The 25549-nt window shown below is 46.7% G+C and overlaps 1 protein-coding gene and 1 long non-coding RNA gene across 2 annotated transcripts in view; one reads left to right on the forward strand and one right to left on the reverse strand.

Moving 5' to 3' along the window:
* Positions 1–6185: 6185 nt before the first annotated feature.
* On the reverse strand, positions 6186–8095 carry LOC132333661 (uncharacterized). The gene is made up of 3 exons (XR_009488226.1): positions 7904–8095; positions 7043–7156; positions 6186–6634 (listed from the first exon to the last, which is right to left on the reverse strand). It is a non-coding gene; the product is annotated as an uncharacterized LOC132333661 (long non-coding RNA).
* SH3BGRL (SH3 domain binding glutamate rich protein like) overlaps positions 8092–25549 on the forward strand; it is a 29747-nt gene continuing 12289 nt past the window's right edge. The window contains exon 1 of the mRNA XM_059858958.1: positions 8092–8249. Within this exon, the coding sequence (XP_059714941.1) occupies positions 8205–8249 (45 nt within the window). The 5' untranslated portion in view covers positions 8092–8204. The remainder of the gene's footprint in view (positions 8250–25549) is intronic.

The following is a 25549-nucleotide window of genomic DNA, read 5'->3' on the forward strand; positions in this document are numbered from 1 at the left end:
CGCGTGTGCGCGGCCCGGAGCGCGGCCCCGGCGCCGCCGCCTCCGCCCGCCGCGGGGCCCCGCGCCGCCGGCCGCCCCCGGGCCCCTGCCCCCCGCGGGCCGCCCCAGAAACTTCCCCGAAAGTTCCCGCAGGCCGCAGGACCACAACATGGCCGCCTCGGCCCCGCCGCCGCCGCCTCTCGGCCCTGCGGTACCTGTTGGAAAGGGCCGTGGCCTGCCCGTGGCCTCGGCCGGCGGAGGGAGAGGGCTGCGGCCTTTGTCCGGCCCGGCCCCAAGCGGGGTGAGCGGGCGGGTTAAGTGCCCCGGGATTGTCTGAGCACTTCGGGCTCTGGCTGGCCTCTTGGGGTCTTGCACCTCAGCTGACGCTGTTGAGGTTGGCCCCGCAGCGGGGCACGCGAGCCTGAGGTTGCACACAAGGTGAAGTCTGAGATTTCGGCGTGAATTAAGGAAAATCAGCTCTCGTTTCCATCATAGCTGCAATGTCTGGCACTGCCTCCACCACCTATTTTGTGTATATCCAAAGGGAAAGCACAAGGTGTATTAATACCACCTTCAGGATTTAGCGCATTGCACTAAGACTTGAAGCAGCAGCTGCTGCTCTGAGGGGTCACGGTTCCTCCCCCAAAGCCAGCACAACCCTTTCTAAAACCTACATGAAACTCGAATCTGCCATCTTCCTAGAAAGCCACTTCCAGCACCCAACTGGCCTTAACCCCCCAAAGTTTTCCCCAGCATCTAAACTATACTTTGGTTGTGAATTTCAGCTTCTTTGTGCCATGCCCAGCAGATCCAAAGAACAATTAATGAACATCAAATTCCAGTAACATTTTACAGACGGTGTCGTTTCACATAATATTATCATTTTCTCCCTAAAACTTTATAGACTAAACAAATTGTTGTAGGCCTCATGATCTCATAGGCCATATTTTCTAAACCTTTTGTCATTCTTATGCTTCTTTGGACTCCACATTCCTGCTCAGGTCTGTATCCAGTAATCAGGTTAATTAGGTAACAGATCTGAGTGTGGCATTTGCAGAGTCAGCAACAGCATCACCATGTTGGTTCAGACTCCTCCTGATCCCCTGTAATCCCCGGATCCCTTTCAGTGCTGCTCCCTGAACAGCTGTTCCCCCGTTCTTGACAAATTCATGGTGACTTCTTGATTTGTCACTTTTTACGTCACCTCCCTCTCCAAGGGCCGAGATGTCAATAGTTTATTATCTTCCTGCACTTTGCAGTTAAGCTGAGCAATTTTCCTTCCATGGAGCCACCCCTCTCCCCCTTCCTCCAGTCAATGTTGATCCATCAATGCCATGATTATTTTGTTAAAACACACCAATTAGTTAAGGATGGCTCTGACTGGCCTCCTGAATCATGGGGAAATGCATTTTCCAGCCTCAGTGTAACCATGTAACCAAATACAATCACGCCTCCTTCGAGTTCTCCTGCGTTAATCAAGATTTTAAATAGTGTTCCAGTAGTTTTCTCCATCTTCTGAATTAAACAGGCCTGAAACACATTTCAAGAGCTCTTGGTCTCTGAGCTCTCCATTACCATCAGGGTTTGTGCTTGACTTGCCTCAGGAGGTTTCTCCTGTCTCCCTGCAGTTACTCTTTCATCCTTTCTATATTCTGGGAGAAGTTTTTGTGGAAGAGAAATGGGAGTTTATTGAAGGATCTATGAACATCTTCTGAACAACTTGCATGACCAACAGTTTGGATCAAAATGTGCAAGTGAAGCACAGATTTAAAATTCACAATTGATTTTTGCATTATATTTGCTATGCCTTCTTTTTCACCTTTACATTTTCTCAAACACTTTTATTTAAAAAAGGAAAATTTATTAAACCACAAACTGACCTAAATAATGACTAGTGAGAAGATTATTTCCTTCTAAAGAGATAAGATAAGCTGCTGTGAGATGCTGCTATGCTGCAAGTATAAATGGCTGTAACTATGCAGAAAATTACAGACAAGAGAAAAGTTGGTTGCAGCCAAGAGAAAAGTTTATTCTGGAGCAATAGTTTGTAACATGTGAATTTTTTTTTTATGTTTTTGCCCTAACTGGCATTTTTTATTCAGTACAAAATCCCCTAAAACTGACTTTATGAACCATCTCAAATAAAAGCAACAAATCAGAAATTAATCTCCTTTTTGTGTGCCACTGTTTCAATGATCAAAATTCCATGCTAAAATTTGAATTCTCCTTCTATAAGGAGTCGCTGACTCCAGAGGTAAAACCATGCAGACAGAAACATGGGCCTACATCAAACCAAAAGTGACCAGCACAGGATGGTCAGTCTGAGCTGCCCACACTGAACTTACAGAGTAATGCTCAATACTGAGGAATGGTTTGAAAATTGGAAATGTCCTGCAGAGGAGGAGGGCCTGCTCCTGCTATCAGAGATCTGTTGTACTTCAGGAATGTTTTCCTGGACCACCTTCTTGAGGTGAAGTAGATCAGGAATTCCTGAATAAAGGCAGAACAGACCTAAGTCACTCTTGGGTGATTGACTTCTCACCTTCCTGGAAGAGACAACCAGATACATGTTCCTTTCTCATTCCTTTGTGCTACAATTCATGGGGATTGGAATGCTGGAGATTTCCTTTCCATACATTTTGCTCTCAGCCTGGTTCATTTAACTGTGCAACAGCCCCACAGTCACAAGTTCAGAGGAAGGGAAATTAGAATTCTGTGTGTGTCATAGCCATGCCACATATGACCAGTAATATTAATACATATTTTTGTGGCAAAATACCACAAAACACATTTTTGTGTCCTGTACTTGGTTTTTGAAGTGTCCTTCTGCCTTATTTTATATAACTTTTGGGATGAGTGGATTATTGATCTACAGAAGAGGTTTGTGCTTGGTTAATTTTATAGTTTGTCCTGGGTGATTCTGTGGTTTGTCCTGGGTAATAATTGATTTATGTGTCAAATTCAGTATTGATTGCAATAAAACATTTAGAGCTTATTAATTTGGGAAGATGAGGATGAGGAATTTAGGATTCTCACTGAGTCTTTTATCTGTGGTTCAGTAAAACCTTTGGCTTAGCTACAGCTTCTTACATGGTCCCTGAGAGTGAAGGGGGTGACTGCATGCTCCAGAATTGTATTAAACACAAAACACAGGGAACAGGATACAAGGTGCAGCTTGAAGGTCTCTTTTAACCCAAACCATCCTGAGATTCTATGAGATACCAGGTTTTCAGCCCAAATAACAGGAATAGTCATTCTGTTTATGCTGTTTTAGGACATTTTGCCCAACTGGGCCTTCAAGGTTGGCTTCCCTGAAAGGCAGAACACACAGCCCCAAAATCTCTCAACAGCCTGGTCTGGCCCTGGCTCTCTGTGACCCAGGACTGGGCTGGACAGAACACATTTTCTGCTCTGAACACTAAATCCTGCCTTTCTCAAGCTCATCCTGTGAGAAACCTGCAGTTCCCACTGGCTGTGAGCTTGGAGCCAGATGAAAGGAAGGAAAAGGGGCTGCAAATCAGTGTCTGCTTACTGCCATAAGGTGTTGGGGGTTTTTACATACTTGGAGATGGCCCCTTGCATTCACAGTCTTGGACTTTGCTGAGGCCTTGGGGTCTCCTAGGACTGAGTCAGCTCTGGTCAAAGGGTCTGCTCACAGACTTGCTCACCCCCAAATTCTCTGGGAATCTTCAAACGGCTTCTGGGAAGACTTCTTCTAGTAAAATAAGTTCAAAATCAGTGCTAAGGGTAGGATGGTTTGTGAAACTTTGCTGAGCTTTCTTGATCACAACCCTCTCAGTTCTGAGTCTCCCTGGGAATGGATTGTAAAAGCAGGGAGCACCAGCCATGTCCTGAGGCTGTGTGTGGAAGCAGTTTTACCCATCCAGGAGTGCAGGGAGGACCATCTGGCAATGGTTAGGTTGTTATTCGCTGTGTCCATTGATTCTACCCCAACTCGAGACAGATCCTCAGGCGAGCTCGTGAGTTCCTGTCTGGGAACTCCCCACCCTCCTCCTCCTCCATAAACACATGCAAAAAATTCACTGGGGTTTTCTGCCCCAATTTTGTCTTTTCTGCATGTTCCTGGTAGCCCTCCATGGCAGACTGGTATTAGAAATCATCTTTCAGGCCTCCCACTCCTGCCAAGACTGAAAAATGAATTATTGTGGGTTTCAATTCTTTTTCGAACTCTGTTTTTTACACAATTATCTATATGTTCCACCTCATAGAATCACAGAATCCCAAGAAGGGACCTTAAAGCTCATCTCATTCCCCCCCCCCCGCCACAGCAGTGATACCTTCCACTGTCCCAGGTTGCTCCAAGCTCTGTCCAACCTGGCCTTGGACACTTTCAGGGATGGGGCAGCCACAGCTTCTGTGGGAACCTGTGCCAGAGCCTCACAACCCTTACAGGGCACAATTTCTTCCTAGTACCCAATCTAGATTACTCTCTGTCAGTGGGAAGTTGTTACTCCCTGGATGTTTCTGCAGTCTTGCAGCTGTAGTATTCCATGTACATCCCTTGGGTACTCCAGGGTAACTCGGTGCCCTTCGGGAGCAGGCACAGCACTTGCCAGAGCCCAGGCTGGCTGCTGGCTCAGGGCTGGGAGGGTGGATGGCCAGTGTGGAGCACATGGAAAAGCAGGGATTAAACACTAAGCAAGGAGTTGTGTACGGCCAGCCCCCCTCTGGATGGGAGATTGTCTTCAGAACAGGGAAGTGGTGGAGTCATCATTGCTGAAAGGGCTCAGAATTGTGTAGATGTGTCACTCGGGGAAATGGGTTAGTGGTGGCCTTGGCAGTGCTGCTGAACGGCAGGATACAGGGTCTCGGAGGGCTTTTCCGACCTAAATTATTCCATGATTCTTTGAAAGCACTGCTGACCCCACCCACCAGGGCACCAATGCGGACGTCTCCAGGCCTCCAGCGTGTCACAGAGCGCCAGGCAACTCCCTCCTCCTTTTCTTCCTCCACTTCCTTTTCTTCCTCCTCCTCCTTTTCTTCCTCCTCCTCCTTTTCTTCCTCCACCTCTTCCTCCTCCTCCTTCTCTCGGGCCGAGGGGAGCGGGCCGGGCCCTGGCCGCGGTCCCGCCGAGCGCCAGCAGGGGGCGCGCCCCGGCAGCCAGCGCGGGGCTGGGCCAGGGGGGCTGAGCCGGGCCTGGGGGGCTGAGCCGGGCCTGGGGGGCTGAGCCCGGCCTGGGAGGCTGAGCCGGGCCTGGGGAGGCTGAGCCAGGTCTGGGGAGGCTGAGCCAGGTCTGGGGGTGCTGAGTCGAGTGTGTGAGTGCTGAGCGGGATGGGCGGTTTTAAGGCAGCTGCACTGTAATGTCACTCACTGCTGCCACTGATCAGGTGAGACCAGCACTCAGTCCCGTCTCTGTACCTGTGTGTGACCTCCTCCACCGTTTGCCTGCCACAATTACACGTAAATAAGGAAACCCGGCCTTGCTGAGTTTCCAGATGAGGAAGATCTCTTGGACTTCCCCACCTGCTCCCACGTCTTTGGAGCAGGGAGCAGTTTCCACCTCCCGTGGCATGGGATGCAGCAGGGCACGGCTGTGAGTCACAGTTTGCCCTTTGGCTCCAGTTACTGCCAGGCTGGGACCGGGAATGAAGGATGGATTTCTGATTTCCTGTTCAGAGCGCTGAGCTGGCGTCCCTTGCCCATCACACCTTCTCCATTTCACACAGATCCAGATCATCTCCTCTGGCACAGGCATGGTCTGAGAGCAGACCTGGCACAGCCTCATGTTACTCACAGGTGGATTCTGGATTAATTTCTCTCAGTGGTTACAAAGCAGCTGTGGAGCATGTGGAGCGTGTTCTTCCTGACCTTTGGGATGAGAGGGAATTTGCAGATGATTACAGCTGTATCCTTCATTGTGAGATTCTCCTACAGTTCTTTTTTAAAACAGCTTAATTTGTCAGCACTAGGAAGGCTCCATCCTTGCCTGTGCTCTAAGGAAAAAGCGAGGGGATCCTTGCCATCACTGGCAGTGTTTTACTGTGAAATCCCAGGATGATTCTGGCATGGCCAATCCCTTGGGCTTCCCTTTGGGGAGCACCTAAAATTTGGTCATTTTGCTGTAGGTTTTGGTCTATATTGAGAAGGATATTTCATAGCTTTCCAAGTGTTCAACAGTGAGAACAAAAACAACACCATGAATTTTACAGGACTGGCGTGGGAATAGAAAACATCACACTTTGCCATCAATAAAGTAGAAAATTTACTTTATGAGTCAAGAAAACCAAGTTGTGTCAACAATACCTGATTCGTGTATTGCTCTTAACTTAATAAATCTCATCTCATGAAGATAAAATGCCTCCTAGAGAGCACTTTTGAGAGTAATGATGATAGCAGCATTTTTAGGAGGCAGGAGGACGAGGTGCAGCTCGCTCCAGGTGAATCTCACCTCTGAGGAGCTGATTCCAATTCTCCAAGGAGAGGAGAGCTGGCAGCCAACCAGGGATGTGACAGGGGAGCCCAAAGTTCAAGTGAGCCTCCCTCTCCCGTTCTCCACCTGCACTTTTTCCTTCTTTCTGATAAGCTGGGGTTTCTCCCTCATGCATTCCTTGCCATGAATCAGGTTACACACTGGAGCCAACAGGAATTCCCAGGGTGTTTCTCAAACAGCTGGGAAGGGGCTGCACAAACACAACTGAAGAAACATTCCTTTAAGAATTTTAATCTCCTGGACTTAAGTCAGTTTGTTTTAAACAGATTGAAAAGTACACCATTTATTTTATTAAATTTTGAAATTCCTCGAACCAGGGAATTTTTATGGCGTACCATCATCCTCAATCAATTTTGGTTTATTGCTTTTTCAAACATGCTTAAAACTCATGACTGCTTCAAAGATTCAGATAAGTATCATAAGTAATGTAAAATTGAGGCATATCCTCCTCAAAACAGTTTTCTTTCCTTTACTATCGGCAAATTAATAAAGCAAATATAGATTACTTAATTCAATACTTTTTAATTAAATGTGTTTTTAAAATATTTTTTTGTTAGAAAAATTAATAATTGGAAACAGAAAGCTTGTTTGGAAAACTCATTTCAGAAATACCTCATTTTTTGCCAAGAGCAGAACAAACATCTCGCTTTCATCTTAGCTTGTAGGTGTAAAATTGCAGCTTCCTGTGCTTATCACTGTACATATTTTCCATTTGTTGTGAACCTGCTATTGGAACAGATAATAAAATATATATGAGGTAATAGTTGGAGTACCAGAGGCAAGTGGGAGACAGGTGCTGGATATAAATTTCCTTCAGTAACATGTCACCATGACTATAACCATTAAAAATGTGGGGGATTTGATGGCTTTTTTTTGTGCGCGGAAGATACTTTACAATAACCACAGGAATATGAAGAACTCCACTGGATGCTACCTGTCCTTTGGCACGGGCTGGCACATCACCTGGGCAGTACCTTCCAGTGGAATAGATTTTAAAGGGAAATTCTTAATTCTAAACACAATTTCGCAGAAACAGCCACCCACCCCCGACTTCTTGTGCCCCAGACCGGGGTGAGCGGCCAAGGCACGGGGCTGGCGGTGCCGCCGCTGCTCTCGCACGGCGGGCGGGCGGGAGCGGGGCAGGGCCATGGCAGCTGGAGAGCAGCCGGTAACGACGGAACCCAGCACGGGTCCATCGGTCCCGGGGACCCGGCCGTGAGGGGAGCGGCCATGAAGGGACCCGGCCGTGAGGGAAACCGCCATGAGGGGACCTGGTGCTGAGAGGAGCCAGCACTGAGGGGAACCAACCGCTGCCATGGCGACCCACCACGCTTGGCTCCCTCCCTCTCTGTCTCCCGCCCCGGTGTTCCCCGGTTCCCCCCGCCGCTCTCACCCCCGCCCTGACGCGGCCGCCCCGCCCGAACCCCCGGGTCCCCTCAGCGCGGCCGCGCCGCCATGGCTCCCCCGCCCCACCTCCCCCGCACGTCTCGCGCAGCTCGTCGAGAACGCTCCTCCTCTCCCCTTTCTTTCTTTCTTTCTTCTTCTTCTTCTTTTTTTTTTTTTCCTTTCCTTTTTTACTATTTATTTATTTAATTAATTTTTAAAAAACCATTTTCCGCCCTTCCGGACTCGGGCGGTGGCAGCTGCGGAGCGAGGCGGGGCGAACGCTCCCGCCGCCTCCCCGTGCCCGCCCTCCCGCCTGAGCCCCAGCCCGCGCCCGAGCCGCCCTCACACACCCACCGCCCGCCCGGCTCCGCATCCCGCCGCTCCCAGCATGGTCATCAAGGTCTACATCGCCTCTTCCTCCGGCTCCACGGCGGTAAGAGGCGCCCGGGGGAAACTTGTGCCGGGTGGGGGACGCGGGGGGCGGCCAGGCAGTGTGGGGAGAGGCCGGGGCAGCCGCGGTCCCCTCACGGCGCCCGGCGCTGTACAGGCTGTGCTGCGGCTGCCGCCGACGGAAAGCGGCATTTCCTCGGTCACCCCGCACCCCTCGCCCTGTGCTGGGAAGGCAGAGCCATCACTGTTTGGGGGGTTCTTGTTGTTCTTGAAGTTCAATTCCAAATGTGTCGTGCGTCGTTTGGTTTTGATGAGTTTATTCCTCGTTGATTGTGGCAGGCTTGTGTGGCCGCTGTCCCAGTAGCCTCTGGTTCTTGCCCTGTTGGGAATACTGGATTTCGCTTTTCATAGCCCTAATGTGTTACAGGCAGAGCTCGGACTGTGTTTTTCAAAAGGAAAATAAAGAGATACACAGAAATAGCGGGATTTGTGCCTGGATTCAGGTGTAGCTCTATGTCCTCAGGATCATCTGGTTTGTCTTTGATCCGTGTGGGAGATGCTCCGAGGCTGAAATCCGGGGGATGTGGTTGCACTTGGTATGGATGTGCTGGAGAACTGCAAAATGCCAGGGACTCAGAAAATGCCAGCTATTGTAGTTAATGATCAGTGACTTTTACTGCGAGGAGATAAAGAGTCTGAGCTGTGGCTGTATGATGACCTTTTCCTGTCACTGTTCGTGCTTCAGGTCCCTAAACTTTGGGAGGACAGTGATGTACAGAAGATAAAAACAAGCCCTCGCTGCATTCTCCTTCTTTGCTTGAGTGCAGCCACTGGTCTGTGGGCTTCAGCAGATCAAATGCCAGTTGGTAAGGTTGGGGTGACAGGCTGCAGGTGGCACAGGAGCCTGTGCCTCAGGTGTCCCTGCTGTCCCTCCCTTCCCGGGTCATTTTTAGTAAACTTGATGCCAGCGCTGACAGTGCTGAGGTGGTGAAAAGCAGAGGATTATTTTGTGCTAACCGAGGAGGGTCTTGAAATCCTGAGTAGTTCATTCATGAAAGGGATCCAAAGGGATTTCTTCTGGGTTCGTACAGAATGATCATCTGGAAGGAAAGCAGCAGATTGGAAAATAATCCTTTCTTTCTAATGCAGCTGTTAATAGGTTTCAAGTTGACTGCTTCAGTTGCTATAGATTTTTATCAGCGCCCTCTTCATGGCATTTATTGATTTCTGTCTGTCTGGTGATACTGAGCTCCAGGGGTGCAAGCACAGCTCTCAATTCCAATTGTGCTTTTATGGTTTTAAATTAAGTTTTTAATTATTAGCTTAGTGTTTTCTACAGTGCTGCCTGGTCCTTGTGTGGGTTGTACATGTTACAAAGCTCCAGTCTGACTAACTGCTGCCTTTCAGGCTCCTTTGTGCATCCCTGCCTGTGGAATTTTGAATGTAGCGTTGGTGTAATCTGTTTTTTGGGGAATTCAAGTGTAATGTGCACATGATTGCCAGTTTTATGACGTGTATATTTATATATATATACACACATGCACATAGACTCATGCCTATGTCTAAAGCTGGAGTAGCTCAAGGGATCTTGTGGTAATGAGCAAGACTTGCACATTCTTAGATTCCTTCGTTCACTGAGGGTGTTTCTGTTGGCAGGACCAGCCCAGCACCTCACTGGGTGATGTTTTCTTTCCAGTATAAGAATTTTAATCGATGTTTCAACCTAAAGTAAGACAGAGAGGCCCCTCTTTGGAGGGACTGGGAATGAGTTGTTTCTGTGGCTCTTAAAAACGTTGGTGAGACAGGCTTTGCTTGGAGGACCAGAGAGGCCTTTCTGGGTGCTGAATTTGAAATAACCCACTCCAGGAATGGAAAATCCACATCAGAGAAGATTGCTACAGAGAGATGGAACAGAGACAAGGCTGTTTGCAGCAAAGTGACTGAACTGGGTAACATCAGCCTGGGAAGGGCTCTCACTCCTGCTAAGTCATCTTTGTACTGTTGTGGCACCCAGCACTGTGTTATTTTGGGTTTTAAAAGGCTAATTTGCCTAAGTAGAAGCAAACCAGAAATAAGTATCAAATCTCCTCCTTCCTGCCCCATTTCTGTAAGCTGAAGAAGCTTTTGTGAAACTGGAAAGTGTCTCCCACTGAACGGAAAAGGGTTGAGGTTGCTTCACACCTCACACCCTGGGGCTGTGAGTCTTGGAGGGTGCCCAAATTTTGTGGTCTATTACTGGAAAAGTCCTGCTTTGCTGTATGGTGTAATTTGCCACATCATAGTGTATAAAATGTTTCCCCAAGGCACTGTTCTCTATAATGGTTATATTCAGTATGATGTATCTGTGAGGAGAAAACCACTGCATGAAGCTCGTGTCTAAGCAAAGACATTTTATGAGTGTGTTTCAAGGGATTTCTGGAAAGTAGGATGATTGACATCTTGTCTGGTCTCCTACTTGAATTTCACTCCATACTGTGATAGTTCCAGTGCCAGTTTTCTGCAGTGTTTGAAAGTCTTGCTTTGGAAGCGACCCCTTGTATTTAATCTTCATCCCCATGGATGCTGTGCTGGTGAGCCATGGGCTGGGCGTGGATGTAACAAGGAAGATGAGGTGAGATCACCCACAGGGGAATGGAGTGTCATGGAGAATCTGGAGTTGCTGTCAGGAGCCTTCCTGCATGGCAGACAGTGGAAGTGAACAGTGTTCCTCAGCCTGGGACAGTGGTGGAGGCTGTGGACAGAAATGAGACACAAATGCTGCATTTGGAAGTGCCAGAGCGTTGCGGGAACAGGAACAGTTCTGGCTGTGAGACGGGTTTCACTGCAACCTCCCATTCAAATCCTTCAGGAGGCAAAAGGAAGAGAGGCCTAAGAGTCATTAAACTCTTGCTTTTGGTAGAAAAGGATACAAGGAGGCAAGAAGCTGAAGGGCACAAATCCAGTGTGTGATTTTCTCCACAGGATTTTGGTATTTTGTTGATTTTGGGGCAAGAGATTGCCCAGCACCAGAATCCCTTTCTTCCTGAAGGCAGCTGGATTGCCCATTTTATTGATCTCATGTGGAAGGGAACCAGCTGCTTAAATTCTTCTTGGTCTTATGAGTGTGCATTTGTTGCCAACAACTGCACAGGTCTTGAGTAGGGACTTTTAAGAGTATTTGTTCATCCAACATCACCCTGCAGTTCCAGGGGGATGGCTGAAACTGGAGACTGTGTCTGTGGAACTAAGTGCCAGCACTGGATGTGGTGGGCTGAGCTCTGCCCTGTGCCACTGCCAGTGCTGTGGGCTGTGAAAACTGCCACATCAAATGTCTGGTGTCCAGATGCTCCGTGGAGCCAATTGCTTCATCTTTGTGATCTATATCCACATTTCCATCTCTCCCAGCTCTGTCCTCCTCCCTTGCTTTGATGGCTGTGTGAGTGGTTTTCTTTCCTTGCCTCCTGCTGTGACTGCAGACATGGCAGAAAGAGATGATCTCCAGAGTCAGAGTCCTGTATTACACAGACCTGCCACTGTTTACGGATGGTTTTAGAGAGGAAAGGAAATTCTAATTTATTTTTCATTCACAAAGTTAAGGATGTGGGGGGGGGGTTAATATTTTTCTTGTATTGTCTTCTTGCTTGGGAAAGGATCTAGGTCTTCTCCCAGGAAGTGAAGATGAAAGTGGTCCATGGTCTGGAGAACACTTGTTTGCAATTACTCTTCTCTTTTCCCAGTAAGACACCAGAGAACTTGCTGGTGCTACTGGAGACATATAACCTGTGTCGAGGGCTTCCTGGAGCATTCCAGGGGAGAAGAGCTGTTGGAAATGATGAGAGCATGTGTAACCACCAGCTCTTGTCCCCATTCAACAGCTCAGTGCTTTGGGAGGGCTGGGGAGGCTGCTTCATCCTTCTGAAGTTTGAATCCCAGGGAGGTAATACATGGAGAGATGGAGATTGTATAAAAAATTATATTTTGCATTTAAATCCGCCAAGGGCCTTTTCTCTCAGATGGTCACAATAGCAGAGTCTGTGTGCTTTGTGTTTGTGTTGTTTGGCTGCTGTGGGGTTTCATGGAGTCAGAGAATTGTTCAGGTTGGGAAAGGCCTCAAAGCTCATCGAGTCCAACGGCTTTGCTGTGGCAGGAGGTGGCTCTGAGGGGAAATGCAGCCACAGCAGGGTGGCTCTGTGCATGCAGTCCTTATCAGTGTGGATCACAAGTGTCCCTTGTTTGCTGCCACGTTCAGGGTTCCCAGCGTGCTGTCCCAGCCCGGATGTCTGTGGTCATGTTTGTCGCTGCGGAAGCCCTGAGCAGTGGCAGCAGATGGTCAGGAGCAGCTCATGAACTTCCTTGGGCTGCCTGGCAGGGCAGCGTATGGGGGAAGAAAACACTGATACAAATCTTTGGTAAATAGTCTTGTACTGTGATGCAAGTTTAGGTAAATGCACGTATCATGGGGAAATAAGCTGCGTCTGTAGTTGAAAAACAATCTCACTTTGCATGTATGTTTTTTGTGATACTCAGTTCATGCAATTTATATGCCATGGGTGAAAACTGACTTGTTAAGCTAGGTATTGATTTTTAAACTCCTCTTTTGTGGAAACATAATACATGTGAAGGGCTTTTTTGGATACCCAGTGTTCACCAAACAGAGTATCTCTCAATAAAATGGTAGGAGTTGTTCTGAGTTAGAGCTCTTGGGATAGAAGACAAAATCTGTAATGCGGCTCAAGCTCGGATGTGTTCCATCTGCCTCCTGGGTTGTTTTTTGTACAGTCATTGTTCCAAACTCGAGATAAGTCAAATATTTTGCTTAAAATATTGCATTCAAATTTTTAATGGAGCCAGAGATTAAGTTGGCTGCAGTTGTTGCAATAGTTTTAATATATCAAAATAAAAAACATTCTACTGTGCTTAACTAAAACCAGTTTCTGACAGCAGGAGAATGATGGAAAATTCTTCTCCACAGTTAAAGCCAGGAAAGGCTTTTTGCTGAGAATTTTTCTAGGTTGTATATACAGGTAGGACAGTGTTTATTCTGTGGTGGTGCATCAGGATTATGTCTCTTCTTGGGAAGAAGAGGCAGATTTTGGGGAGAGGCTGGATGCTGTCAGCTTATGCTGCCTTTCCCTCTAACCCTGAACTGCAGCACATTCTAAGACAGGCTGCACACAGCATCACATCAGGGCTAAGCACTTGTGGGTTTTAAATAAATATTTATAGACTTGAGCACAGAACTTTCCTTGTCCTGGGGCATTAAAGTTACACTCACAAAATTCCTATAGAAGTCAGTGAACTGGCATCTGCGTTAATGAGCAGAGGGTGCCAAGACTTGTGTCTCTGCAAGGTTATTCTTACTCCTTCCAGGAAAGGAGGAATTAGGGAGAGGGGAGACAAAGGGAACTACACCAACATTGAGAGAATGCAGCTGTTCAAGGTCAGAACAGAATTGAAATATTCCCCTCTAAGAGAAAAACAAGAGCTAAGGATGCATTGTTGCCATAGCCAAAGGGAGCTCTCCCTGTTCCTTGTGCTCCCCAGCCTTGGAAGTACCAATCTCAGTTCTTGGCTCTGACTGGAGAGCTGGAAACCTGAACCAAATCCATTTTATAGCAATATTCTGCTGTTCAGGAATGTTTCTGCTCCAACCTGAACATTTGGTGTTAATGCCATTTGTTTAACTGTGGCCGTACTCAGGGGAGACTTTCAATTTATGATAAAATTTAAATGCTTTTGTTGGTCAGATATTTAATCAAGCCTGAAAGAGCTTTGATTGTAATTCTTATCTACTGTTGTTTGTCCCAGAATAAAAGCCTCCGTCCAGGAGCACGTCCTTCCTGGGACAGCATCTCCAGCTCAATGTTAAGGCCATTTTCTAACACTGAAAAGGCAGCAGAGTGAGACTGAGCTTTAAAGCACCAGAAAAAAATGTGAAAGGTCAGCATCCAACTGGCCTGACTGAGGTTTGTGCTCTCAGGATACAGCTGAAGTTGTTTTCACATCCTGGCTTACAGCTCCTTCCTGGACATGGTTTCCCCTGCTAGATGTGGATGTGGTGATTTATTTCTTTAATTAATGATTTGAAGTTCAGTTTTTCTGGGGCTGTTTCTGTGCATGAATCAGCCTCTCTAGAAATTCTAAAGGCGCTCGAGTGTAAAATTTTAACTACTACCTGTTGCTTGATTGTTGGAGTGTTGGAGTGAAGAGAGGAGCCAAAGGCAGCTGTGTTTGAAAAAGGATCTCAGGGAAATCTGGGAGCTGCGAGCCATCTTCCGGTGCTGCACAAATGGATGTCATTCTTCACTGGGCTCTTTCCCAGCAAATGCGTGGACAGAGACAGAGCAGGGAGGAGAATCAGTGCAGTGTCAAAAGGGGAAAGCTGTGCCTCACACCTGAGCTACCTGGAGCATAGGAGGGAGGGTCATCCATAATATCAAATCCCTGGATTTCTGGAAAGTTTTGGACAAACATTAGCCACGTTAAAAATCTTTTTTTTTTCAATCTTTGACAATCTGCAGAAATTACCAGAAGATTCCCACAGAGATCTGTGCTGGAATCTAAGCAAACAGTGCAAGAACAGCCTGCTGTTGCTGTTCCAGCTGGAAAACTGGGAAGAAACAATGGTTGTCCTGTACAAGAACGAGGTTTAAACTGTGCTAAAATACTGTTCAGCAGAGAGGTCTTGGAGCCATACTAGGTAATTCTACAAAAATACCATATTCGTAGCCATGAAAAGCAAACAGAATGTCAGGAATGTTTAGGATGGGAAAGGGCAAAAGAAAAAAATAACCACTGTATAAATGTGTAGTGAGTCTGTCTTTAGTAGACTGGAATTGTTGTCTTTAAATGATATAGGAAGGTGAGAAAAGAGAAGAAAGTAGGGTGAGATGATCACTGTAGGAGAAACAACCAAATAAGGCAGAATTTGTGGATGATAAGGTGGAAGCTGTGGCTGCCCCATCCCTGGAAGTGTTCAAGGCCAGGTTGGACAGGGCTTGGAGCAATCTGGGACAGTGGAAGGTGTCCCTGCCCATGGCAGGGGGTGGAACTTGATGGTCTGTAAGGTTCCTTCTCACCCAGTCGTTCCATGATTCAATTCTGCAGTTGAGAAAGAAAGAGCTGAAAAAGTCTGGAATGTGATAATATCATGTCAGGCATGGAAGAACAAACAGGAAGGGATTATTAATAATTTTCCTTAATGGAACGACTTGGGGAGAGCAGGTGGAAGTGGCAGGTTCAGAGTAAATGAAATGCTTTGTTTGATAACACAGATTTCAGGGAGGAACTCCCTGCCAGAGGACGTGGTATACAGCAGAAAGTGCATGGACTCAGGAAGCAGTGAGACAAATTAAGGGGAAAAGTCTATTAAGGGGTATTAAACATTACTACTACACCTCTGACTCAAAACTGTGAATTACTGGAGTCTGGGAAGAAAGCTGGATGTGGTGTAGCTCTTTGTGCTCAGCCTGATGGCGTGCTCTTCCCTGGGATCTGTGACCAGTGGAGACAGGAGACTGAGCTAGACAAGTGTTGTATCCAACCCAGTAAAGCTTTCTTCTCTTCTTGAATGAATTTGGCTCTGCTCCCAAAATTATGTTAACAGTTTGCACTAAAAGAATTAAGACCATGTTGTCCAGGAAAATGTTTGGTGGAATAGAAACACGTGTGTGTTTGGGATATGTTGGGTTGGTGTCTCAGCATTTCTTACCTACGAAACAAGCATTTGGTGATTCCAAGACCAGCATCATTGTGCAGATGCTGACACACTGCATGTTTAGCCCATGTTTAGGGTAGGTGATCAGACACCTCTCCTGCCTGAGGTATAGATCAAAGTCAACTGGAAAAGCCTGATGGAAACAGCAAACACAAAGCCTTTGGGAAAAATCATGGCAGTTTTCACATATACCCATGTTTTTATGGGAATACTTGTTGCCAGGCAGCTTTAAACAGCACATCTGCATTCACCTCATGGGATCAACCTCTGGCTGTGCTTGTATCACTGGGAATTCTGCCATGGACTACAGCAGGACAAGATTTTATTCCTTAGGAAATACTTAATGCTGCTTATCCAAGACATTCCTGTGCACATGTTGCAAATGTATTTGGCCCAAGCAGCAGCTGCAGAACAACTGGCAGAGCAGGAAAGGAGCAGAACAACTCTGTGAATGAATTAAAATATATCCCAAAATATTTTCACTGGATATGGATAGAAATGAAGTTCAAGTGAAGTTGATTTGTGGCTAGTAGATGTTTGGTGGTTTTTGTTTTCCCTAGGCAAGAAATACAATATATGTGAATAGAAACATAAAGGAGCAGGTTTGCAAATTTCCTTGTTAGTGCCCCGGTAATCCTGATTAAGAACTGGAAATTCCACCCTGTAATGCAGATAAACAAGTCCCTTGGTTCTGGTAGCTCAGTCCATGGAACCTTTGTGCCTGAGCAATCTTTTTCCAATTTTCTGTTCCCTTCCATCACATTAAAGTGTGCCAGGAGGTCCCTGTGAGAGCCTCCCTTCACCTGTAGAGGTCTGGGCTTTGTTATGCATGCTGTGGAAAGATCAAAGTAAATCCATAACACTAACTTGGGAAATGTTCCCCTCAGGAATTTACACCTGGATGAACTGAGGAGCTGCTGGACAGAGAGCTCCATCTTCCCTGGAATGATTTGGGACCCAGGCTGGCAGCTTGGAAGGCTCTGGGAGAGCCATCGCCTTCCACTGCCAGCCATCAGCATTAGGCTGAGACTGAGGAACAGCAGGGGAATGAAGCCATTTTGGCTGCTTGCCCAGGCCTGGAGAACTCCATCCTACAGCAAATAAACAGCTGGGGACTTAAACTTTGAAAAAATAAAATGCTGTGTGTATTTATCTTAGTTTCTGATTGGGCTAAGCAGATGCTGGCTTGCACTGAGGCAGAAGGAAGCTTGTGGTTTAGGAAAAAAAAAACAACGCAGATACCACGGTGACAAGAGGGATATATAAAACTTAAAAAATACAGTGGGGAGTTGCAAAGTGGTTCCAGGTTGTGGCTCCAAGGCGTGGACAGCAACCAGATGAGTGCTCCTGCTCTGGGGTGAAGGTGGCACTTCCCTGTGGGCTGCAGGGATGCAGTGGGTGAGAGCAGCCTGCTGTGTTGGGAAATGCTCCATTTTGTTAATTCCTGAAAGAGTCACTTCAGGATGTCTCCTGAGCAGTCCTGAGAGCAAAGCCCCAGGCACTGGCCTTCCTGGCTATGGCAGGCAGAGCTTGGCCAACTCCTGTGTTGTTTCAGCTGCCCAAAGTGTTAGAAACTGCAGTGTGGCCAGGTCTTGTGAGAACAATTTATCTCTCCCGCTTAGAGACACAGTTTTTAGACAATATTTTGTCCAAGTAACATAGAGAAGGATCTGGGGCCTTCAGGATTATTCACACTTGAAATGTTACCCGGGGCAATTAATTACTGGGTCAGAAAACTGCTGCCCATACAGGCTGGGCTCTGGGGAATCTTTCCTCTCCAGGAAGCTTTCTGGATGCTGTTCTATCTCAAGGCTCTTCTCGCAAAGAGAGAAAATTTGTATTTAATCCATAGCTTTTTCTCTTCCTTTGTATTATGATATTTAGGTATTTTAGTTGAAGAAAAAAAGCTTTGTTCTCTCTAACAGAATTACTTGGTTTAGTTTTAGAACAGCAGTCAGCAAAAAGACTCTTTGTTAACTAAGATCTGTGGTATATGAATTCTTCAAAGATAAAAAGTAATACACATCAGAGGCACCTGGATCCCTGAGGCCATGTTGTATTTCTTCTTAAAGTAGTCTTTTATTTAAAGAATAAATGCCTGGCAATATAAAGGCAGTGAAACAGCAATTAATGCTGTAAACTTTTACTCCTGTCGGTTAATTTAGCCTCTGTGTGCTAAACCATACAGGAAATAAACTTTGCTTTTATTGTAAACCACAGGGGCCTCGTGCAGAACTGTCGGGGCTTTTAACTCCTTCCCTAACCTGAGTTCAGCTCCTCACGCAAGCACAACCAAACCTGTTTTCCCTCTGCTGTGCAGGGCTCCTCATCACCAGCAGAAATCCACAGCTTCTGAAAAATAATTACAGGAGCAGCTGTTTCAATAAACCCCCAAACTGCAGCCCTGTGTGTGCTGTTTTCTCAGGCTGCTTCCTTGGAAATATTACTGGAGTGCTGGGCTACTGGGGAGGGTGAAGTCTCGGGCACTGAGGTGGGACCTGGCAGTTTGTGCCTGTTCTTACAGGGTGGAGTTGCTGCCAGCATTGCACAGACTCATCCTGGGATCTCCATGAAGCTGAAGGAGAAATAATTCTTCTGGCTTTCAGAAAGAGGCTGGCTGAAAAAAACAGGTTCAGAACCTGACAGCAGGGGTGAGGTCCAGACTATCAGGACTTTTTAAAGCTTCCAGAGCAAGCAGTCAGGTGACCAGCAGCACCTTCAGGGCATTTCCCCTGCTTTTCTCAGCCACATGGTAAATGTTTGAGTATTTAGGAATATATCATGTGTCAGAGAGTTGTCTGCATCTTGTGATACTGAGCCTCGCTATCTTGTTGGAGATCAGTCTTCTGTGTGGTAAATTGCTTTACAGTGTACAAAGCCTGTCTGTGGGGCTGGGCTGTGGTGTATTGATACCATTTGTTGAATGAGCCAGAAATGATACCTGAAAGTAAATAAGCAGTGATTTGAAAAAATAATTACTCCTGATGACTCAGGAAAGGGAGCTCTGAGAGGTGAAGACAAAATTGTTCAAGGAGTCTGTGACAGAGGTAGCTTGGACTTAGGGACTTTTTTTTTCTTCCACATAGCAAAAGTTCCCCTTTTCCTGTGTTGTGACTCAGGTAAGAGAGTCCAGTGAGTTACTGAGGCTATGGAGACCCCAGGAATAGCAGAACAGCTGGCTGTGGAATGCTCCCAGGCCCTGCCACTCTCAGTCCTGCACTGTTCAGGAGTTGTTAGTTAGGTTCTGAGCTTTGGGAGGAGTGGATCTGTTTGTTTTTATTTAACCCAGCCCTGAGTTTGGATGCTGTGACAAGGCACAGGGAGACTTCCAGGGAAACTCAGCCTGCCAAGCTCCACGTCTGCTGCAGAAAACAACTGTGTGTAATAAATGAAGAGCTCATATTCTGCTGCTGCTTATGCTTTGTCAGTGCATAACTGAGATAATGGAGCCTGTATTCCACAGTAGGAAGCTTGCTCTCTGTTGGTTTTGGACCAGACAAGCAGTTTTCAGGCTTATAAAAGTCAAATGCCACAAGATTGACTTAGAAAATTGCCAAGGGTCAATTTATTTAGTATTGCAATGCTGGTGTTTTCCTTTGGATGATGACAATTCTGGGTGCTGCAGTGTCAGCAGTGGTCAAAGCTATAGTTTGCCATCCATCAATATTTCTTTACATCCTCACGTAAAGGAAGGTAAGAGGAAGTCTAGATTTGGAAGCTTGATTTTGCAAGATGTTTATTCTGGATAACTAAAGTAGTCATTAAAAAAGTAAAAAAAAAAAAAAATCCTGATATGTGAATATTTGCATTTGCAAGTTCTTCCTGCTGCTGAGTGAAGCAAAAGCCTGCAGTAGGAATGACCCAAGGCCATGGTTTGATCCCTGCTTTCAGTCTGTTTTGCTGCTGGGAGAGGCAGTCCTGCCTCCCCTGGGTCATTTCTTCCCTTTGCTTTCGATGGCACAAGAATCCCCCCATCAGTTGTGAGCTGGGCAGGCGCCCCAGAGCAGCACTGCTGGAGGAGATTCCCGGCTCAGAGCTCCATGGAGCCCAGCCAAGGCATAGCCTGGCACTGACCTCTACTCTCTGACCAGGGGCAGGACCTCAGGGAATGGCTGGAGCTGTGTCAGGGAAGGTTCAGACTGGATATTATAAAGAGATTCCTCATCCAGAGGGAGGTCAGGCACTAGAACAGCGCCCCAGGGAATGGTCACGGACCCAGAGCCCCAGAACCGCTTGGAGAGCACTCTCAGGCACAGCATGGGATTGTTGGCATGTCCTCTGCAGGGCCAGGAACTGCTCTCAGTGATCCTTGGGGGTCTCTTCCAACTCAGGATATTCTGGGAGTCTGTGAGTTGGTGGAGAAGGCCTCTTTCCATATCCCCGATTTATGCAGGTTGAGTGTCTACAGTCCTGGTAAGGAGCTGTGCTTCCCTGACCGTCTGTCCTGGATAGTCCTGCCCGGACTTGGCTGGATGAGGGCAGGTTTGGGGGATGGCAGGCTTTGGATGTTGGAGTGGTCAGGCTGTAGGAGTTTGGAGCTGCTGCCAGGCAGTGCCCAGAGACTCAGGCTGCTTCCTGTGCAAAGTTCATCCCTAATCAAACACAGCTCCTGGTGGGGTTGTTTGCAGAGATCATGTGAAAGGAGGGGAGACTCCTGCTGCTGTCCCTGGGCCTGGAGCCCAGCGTGAGCAGAGTGAAGAGCAGTCAGGCTCTCTCCATGCCGCTGGTCAAACCTTTCTTGTCTGAGGGGACAAGTGTCAGTTGACACCTCTCCAGATCTGGGACACCTCCCAGCGTTCAGCAGCTGGAAGCTTCAGTTGCATTCACTGTTTTTCTGTGTTCAGGCTCTTGGGTTGTTTACAAAAAGTAGGCAGGGAGGTTTGGTGTCTCTGCTAGTACCAGCTCAAGTGCTGCCAGAACTTCCTTGGACTTTTGGATTTTAACTTCTCCCTTGCCCAGCTGCTGGCATCTTGTGTTCCATGTGCATGGATGTACAGTGTAAAAAGGCTCACTGTCTTCCCATGAGCAAACATCTCTGTTTTTTGTTTGATGAAGGAATGAGGTTTTAAATGTTAAAATCTTGTATTAAAATCCCTGCAAATGGAAGTTTTGGCTGCATGTGGTTTGTTTGGTTTTGAAATCCAGGCAAATAATCCCATTGGGTATTGCTGTCACTTTTCACAGAACTTTAAAAAAAGGAAAAAAGGAAAGAAAAATCCCAGAGAAACAGGAAGTCAGTCTCTGGATGCACATGGAGTCTGTGTTTGGGGAGGCAGTCTTTGAGCAGCCATGATTGCTGTGGGGAAGAGCTTTGGCATATCCTGACTTGTGAATGACTTTGACTTGGCAGTAGTGACTCTCTGTAAGCCTTTTACAGAATGAACAGAAGCATCTAAGCAGAGAGTAGAGGGATGTGTCTGGCTGTGGTGAGAATACAGATATTCTGACTAAAGGAGAAATAGGAGTGTTCTGATCTGCAAAGCCCTCCAGAACACTCCCAGCAGTCTGTGCATCTCTGGTAGGCTTGAGACTGAGCTGGGCTCTTGGGCAAAACAACTGGATGCTGCCAGTGCAGTCAGAAGCCTGGACAAGCCAGAGATGCTGAATGAGCAACTGAAAATGTGTCAGGGAGCAGCCAGGATGGAGGAGAGTTGAAGGAGAGTGCCCTGTGTCACCCTTCTTTTCATGGAATCATGGAATATCCTGAGTTGGAAGGGACCCACAAGGATCAAGTCCAACTCCTGGCCCTGCACAGACACCCCAACAATCTCACCTGTGCATCCCTGGGAGCATTGTCCAAACGCACCTGGAGCTCTGGCAGCCTTGGGGCTGTGACCATTCCCTGGGGAGCCATTTCATTTCACCACCTTTTCCTTGCAGCCAAAAAAAGAGGAATATTTATTTCTGAATTCAATGATTCCGTAGGAAAAGAGGTGGGGTTTCAGCTGACAGAACCATTTTCATGTACTGGAACAAAATGTGAAGTTTATTAAATGGTACTTTTAACCATGGGCTTCAGGTGTTGTTGATAAGATGTTCTCTGTTAGAATCCTGGTAACACCACAGTAGTCCTTGACAGGCAGGTACTAAAGGATGAATGGATTCACCCCCACTCATCTCCCCAGTGCTTGGGTATCATTTGTTAAAAGCAGAATTTGCCTTAAGCTGTGATAATAATATTAATCCTTAAGGTGCCTTCATGGAAAGTAGACCTAAAACACATTAAAAAGTCATCAGGGCTTTATTAGGCAGTGCTGCTGCTGCTGCTGTGTGCCAGAAGCTGGGGAGATATAAATAAGGAAATGTTACTTGTCCTCCTACTTGACTAATGGGTAGAGGAATCTGCTTTTGGCCACTGAAGGAGGAAAGTAGCTAAACAGACCCTGGATATTGCAGCAAGACAGTTCTGACTTATTTGGGGCCTTTGAGGATCTTGTTAGAATTTGACTGTAGTCGAGGTGTGGTGGAGTTGGCTGTGCTGTCTGACACTAAATTAGTGACACTGAAAAACTTTGCTGGAACACTGAACTCAAACCCTCCTTGCTGCAGCAAGAGAGAAAATGTTTCTTATTTTTTCTTTACTAATTCCTTGAACTCCAACAGCAAGTTGGCAGAGTGGCACTTAGGAACCTGCTCAGCTGTGCTGGGCTGTGCCAACCAGAGGGACCAGGCCGGTGTTGCTGGCTGAACTTCTCAAAGCAGCCCAAGGGAACTAAATGCCAAATCCCCCTGAGATTTTATTCTCTTTGCAGTCTGTGTCAGAGTAAATAAAAGTGACAGGGAGTTTGGTCTCTAGGCACCCTTGGCTCCCTTGAGAATCCTGATTCCCCAGGAGTTTAGCACATGGAGGTGCATGCACTTTCCTGGAAAAAACTTGTGTGCACAAGGATCTTTGGACCTGGGTGGTGTTGGTGTGGGATTTAACAAGTTTTTAGGCCTTGGGTTATTGAATGAATGCAGTTACAATGGCATTATAATCCATGAGGGAAGCTTTTATTTTTGTTCTCATGAATCAGCTTTTTCATTTATGTAACTTTCTATGGTTTCTGAAGCAAGTTGTGGTCTTGTTTTGGGAAGTGCAGACTTTGTCCTTTGTTCCAGCTATATTTTTGGCACGTGTTCCAAAATCTGGTCTATGGGGTGGTACCTTATGCCAGGCTAAAGCCCTGTTGCAGACAGCCCATGTGTGCTGCCAGACATGATGTAACCTCCAGGTTAAATTGCAAAACCCTTTTGGTAGCCTGGATTTTCCCCCAGCCTCGCTCTCGAATGGTGGTCACTTTGCATCCTCTCACCTTTTCTTGCTTTTAAAATGTGTCTTCCAAAGCCACATGTGAGCAGCAGGAATGTGGTTGTTGCTCTCAGTGGGAGCTGGAGCCTGTTTCCTCCTGCCCCAAGTCTTGGGCTGGTGATGCTGACACAGCCCAGGGTCAGTGGGTGCCTGGTGGTAAAAACCATTTCCAAATAAACCAATTTTAAGCTATTGGGGTCTAACCACATCAAACCAACACTGCTGTGCAGGATTCATGTGGATATTGCCATGGGCTTTCCCAAAGGACCCTGTAGGGAGAGAGTCAGGACATATGGAGTCCATCTGGACACTGCTGAATTTCTGGAAAATGAAAAAAAAAGAGCAGCACAAGTCCAGCGTGAACTTTTCCAGTGTCCTGTGTTTGATTCAGGTCCCATAAGTTCATGGTGGTTTTGCTGTGTTTGTCCTCAGTCTCATTCCCTCCAGACCAGAATCCTTCGGGAGACACAGCGATGGCACCACTCGTGTAATGCTCTGCTTAAAATAACCAGAACAAAGAAGTGCTTTGACTTCTATGATGATAATTACCCAGACCTAAAAATAAGCAGACGTTCTACCAGGCAGGGAGAAATAAGAGTGAGACAGGAATTGCTGGGAGACACCTGGCAAAGCTCTGATCAAGCCAGGTCATGGCTGGAGTTGCCTGCAGGTTTCCCACCCTCTGACCGCATTTACAGTGGCACCACCAGAACTGGCACATTGGATTTTTAAGCTAATATTGGGGGGGTGGGGGGTGGAATGGCTTATTCATACGAATAAAACCAACAAAACTACTCTAGACAAAAAAAATATCTTCTGGAATATTAGAGTAAAAGCAGGAAAAAGTGTGATGGAGGACAGGACGGAGGCTGCCCGGAAGGGAGCCCTGCTGCCATGTGCTGGGGTGAGAATGAGCTTTGGGGGCTGGCAGGAATCTCTGACATTTGAATCCATAGCTAAGCTGCTGGGCTGTTTAACTCCTACAAATTAGGTTGTAGTGGGAGGAGAAATTCTAAGCATTTTGCAGCTCATCTGAAAGGATGAGCTTCTGCATTAGAGACTCTGGGTGAGGAAGGCAAGGTCATTTGAGAAATTAGGTGAGACAGATAAAAACCAAACCAAAACTCCCAATAGTTTTTACTCTAATTCCAAAAAGTGGCAGTGGATTGTGGCAGTGTGGCCCCAGCTCAGTCCACAGGTCACCCTGTGACAAGTCAGTTTGTCACAGCAGCATTTGGCATTCCTCATGCTGCCCATTCCTTCCAGGAAAATCACTTCCTGGGGGTTTCCATCTTGCTGCTGCTGGCTGTCAGTGGAGTTTGCTCAACATTTCTTGCACTGCACTTTTCCCATTCACTGATTACACTTCAGCAGACTCTGAAGCTTCTGGAGAACTGATGGCTACAAGTATGGCCACAATCAGTAGCATAACCTGGAGTTTGGAGTTCACCTTCCTCCACAAAGCAGCTGCTTCTGGGATTTAAAGATTTGCTCCCACTAAGGAAGAAGCAGCATCTTTAAAACCATCATTGGCACACAATACAACTTCTTTAAAGCTATACTTGCTTTTGGTTATCTGGAACCCCGAAGGCTGGAATTGGAATTGGAAATGGGGAAAAAAATCCCCTTTTAAATGTGGTGTTGTCTTGAAACTGAATTGAGAAATATGTAAGATCAAATGTTAAGATCTGCTCTAAGGTGTTGCTTCTCTGTTGTCCTGGTGCTGGATCCCAGCTGTGAGGTTGGAAGAGGCAGCACAGGACACACCTGCAGCAGGAGCTGGAGACAATCACAGAATCGTGGAATTGTTATGGTTGAAAAGACCTTTGAGATTATCGAGTTCAACCATAAACCCAGCCCCATCTTCATCACTAAATCATGTCCTCAAGTGCCACATCCACACATTTTTTTAACACTTCCAGGGAATGGTGACTCCACCACTTCTCTGGGCAGCCTGTTCTAATGCTTCATAACCATTTCCATGAAAATCTTTCTCCTGATTCCTAATCTGAACCTTCCCTGGTGCAACTTGAGGCCATTCCTTTTGTCCAGAGGTTGTAACGATGATAGCCTGATGATATAACGATGGCTGGGAAAATCATAAGAAATCCCTTTATAATTCTTTTAAATCCTCACAATAAAGCATGAGCCATTTAATCCCATCATTGGGAAGAAATTAATAAAATCTCTGTTTTTCCCCTGCATGGAGGTTGGGACACAGGAGCCACAGAAGTGGTGGAGAATCCCCTGCCAAGGGCCAGGATGGCAGAGCTGCAGTCAGTAAGTTTGTGTTGGATCAAAACAGCAGCATTCAGACTGTAAACTTAATTTGAGTTCCAGTGGTCCATAAATAGAT

This window comes from Haemorhous mexicanus, chromosome 14, assembly GCF_027477595.1.
Source record: "Haemorhous mexicanus isolate bHaeMex1 chromosome 14, bHaeMex1.pri, whole genome shotgun sequence".
In the NCBI taxonomy this organism is placed as follows: domain Eukaryota; kingdom Metazoa; phylum Chordata; class Aves; order Passeriformes; family Fringillidae; genus Haemorhous; species Haemorhous mexicanus.